The 1585-nt window shown below is 46.0% G+C and overlaps 1 protein-coding gene across 2 annotated transcripts in view; it reads right to left on the reverse strand.

The window, feature by feature from the left end:
* Positions 1-1585, reverse strand: part of LOC101658817 (zinc finger protein OZF-like) — a 19199-nt gene that overhangs the window by 11303 nt on the left and 6311 nt on the right. For both annotated transcript variants that reach the window (XM_045296782.1, XM_045296783.1), the window contains one exon: positions 168-294. In XM_045296782.1, coding sequence (XP_045152717.1) covers positions 168-294 — 127 coding nt within the window. The remainder of the gene's footprint in view (positions 1-167; positions 295-1585) is intronic.

The following is a 1585-nucleotide window of genomic DNA, read 5'->3' on the forward strand; positions in this document are numbered from 1 at the left end:
AGATTAATAGTGAGAGCTTTACAGGTACGAGGAAGCCAGGACATGCAAGATGCCGAGAGGAAATGGCTACATTTGTCATATTTAACAAGGTATTCCCATTATTCCGATTATGTACTGGAGGATTATCAATGAGGATGACTTATTTTTAAACAGAAAAGCATCCATACCCACTGAGGCCAGGTTTCTGAAAGTTTCCATCATCACGTGTCTGTAGAGTTTCCTCTGAGAACGATCCAGCAAGGCCCACTCTTCCTGGGAAAAGTCCACAGCCACATCTTCAACAGCCACGGCGTCCTAAAACAGCCCACATATTCTTAGTTCAACAAGGTACCCAAAACTCCAGTAAGTGAAAGGCGGGGGAGGATGGCAGTCCTGGAAACAGACTTCATGGACACCAGACACAGGGTTCTGTGTTCTGCTAAGGATGACCATCAGGGGAGAGCTATCGGCCTCATTCCTTCACTGTCTAGACTCACTTCCTCTCTCATTACACGCCATCCCACAGACTGGACATCTCTTCTAGCACAATGACCTTCTCTCTCCACAGATTGTCTGTGACCAGCTCCATAGTATCCCTCTCTATCTTTAGGGTTCCGATTAGTCAGAACACATAAGAACACAGGCAAAAGTGCTCTAAAACAAAAGCCCGATTTTCACATTCATTCCTTCTCCTCCAATGGAGGGGTGTGTGTGTGTGAAATTCACTTCCTTGCACAAGACCAAACAGACTATTTATCAAAGCATGAAGCACACGATGATAGCAAAGTAACAGTTAGAAATCAGTGAAAGAATTTGCAGTTTCTCCTCTTGCCCCTCATTAGGCTGAGGAGGCCCAGTGGCTTGAACTAAGAAAATGTCAACCCAAAGCCTTGAACTCATGGTATTCTCTTTAGAGAGCCAACTGATAAAGAGACGACAGTTGACCTGCTGAAAAAAGCTGCTTATCTTGAGGAACTGTGGAATTTTCTATAGAGTTTCTGTGGGAGACATCTACTTGTCAGTAACTCTACCATTCTGCATTCTGTACCTTCAGAGACCGGTCACGGAATTGATAAGGTACACAGAGCACAGGTCAAGGATACTTTAACAGGAGAATACAGATGTCATCACCGTTTGCACAGTCTGAGTCACTCAGAGCTGCCGTAATGCAATTGTGACAGACCATTCCCCTCCAAGACACCTTGAGACACAAAAAACACACGCTAATGTCACGTGCTGACAAAGAACACACTACGTGAAGCATGCCCTTATGTGTGCCGATTGTGAAAATGCAGTTCAATTCCAATTGTCCCTAAGTTCAGACTCACCTGTTAAACTGTGCAAGAATCCAAGGAAACAGACTCACACAACAGCCCTGGAGCTGTTCCCCTCCAAATGGTCTGACATGTACATGCAGCTCGACTACCTGCACCTGATGACCACTGGGATCCTCTGGTCTGTGAGCCTGGCCTCTGGGACTTTTCACCCCTTTGCCCCTCATTTTGTCAGGACAGAAGAGTCCCTGGAAATCGTCATCAAACTAGGTGAAGTGGAAGGGCAGCAAAAAAGTGAGAGCGCTTGACAAACTGGGCTGACACAGCGGCTG

This window comes from Echinops telfairi, unplaced genomic scaffold, assembly GCF_000313985.2.
Source record: "Echinops telfairi isolate 266 unplaced genomic scaffold, ASM31398v2 ScPeMD7_7412;HRSCAF=8450, whole genome shotgun sequence".
Classification (NCBI taxonomy): domain Eukaryota; kingdom Metazoa; phylum Chordata; class Mammalia; order Afrosoricida; family Tenrecidae; genus Echinops; species Echinops telfairi.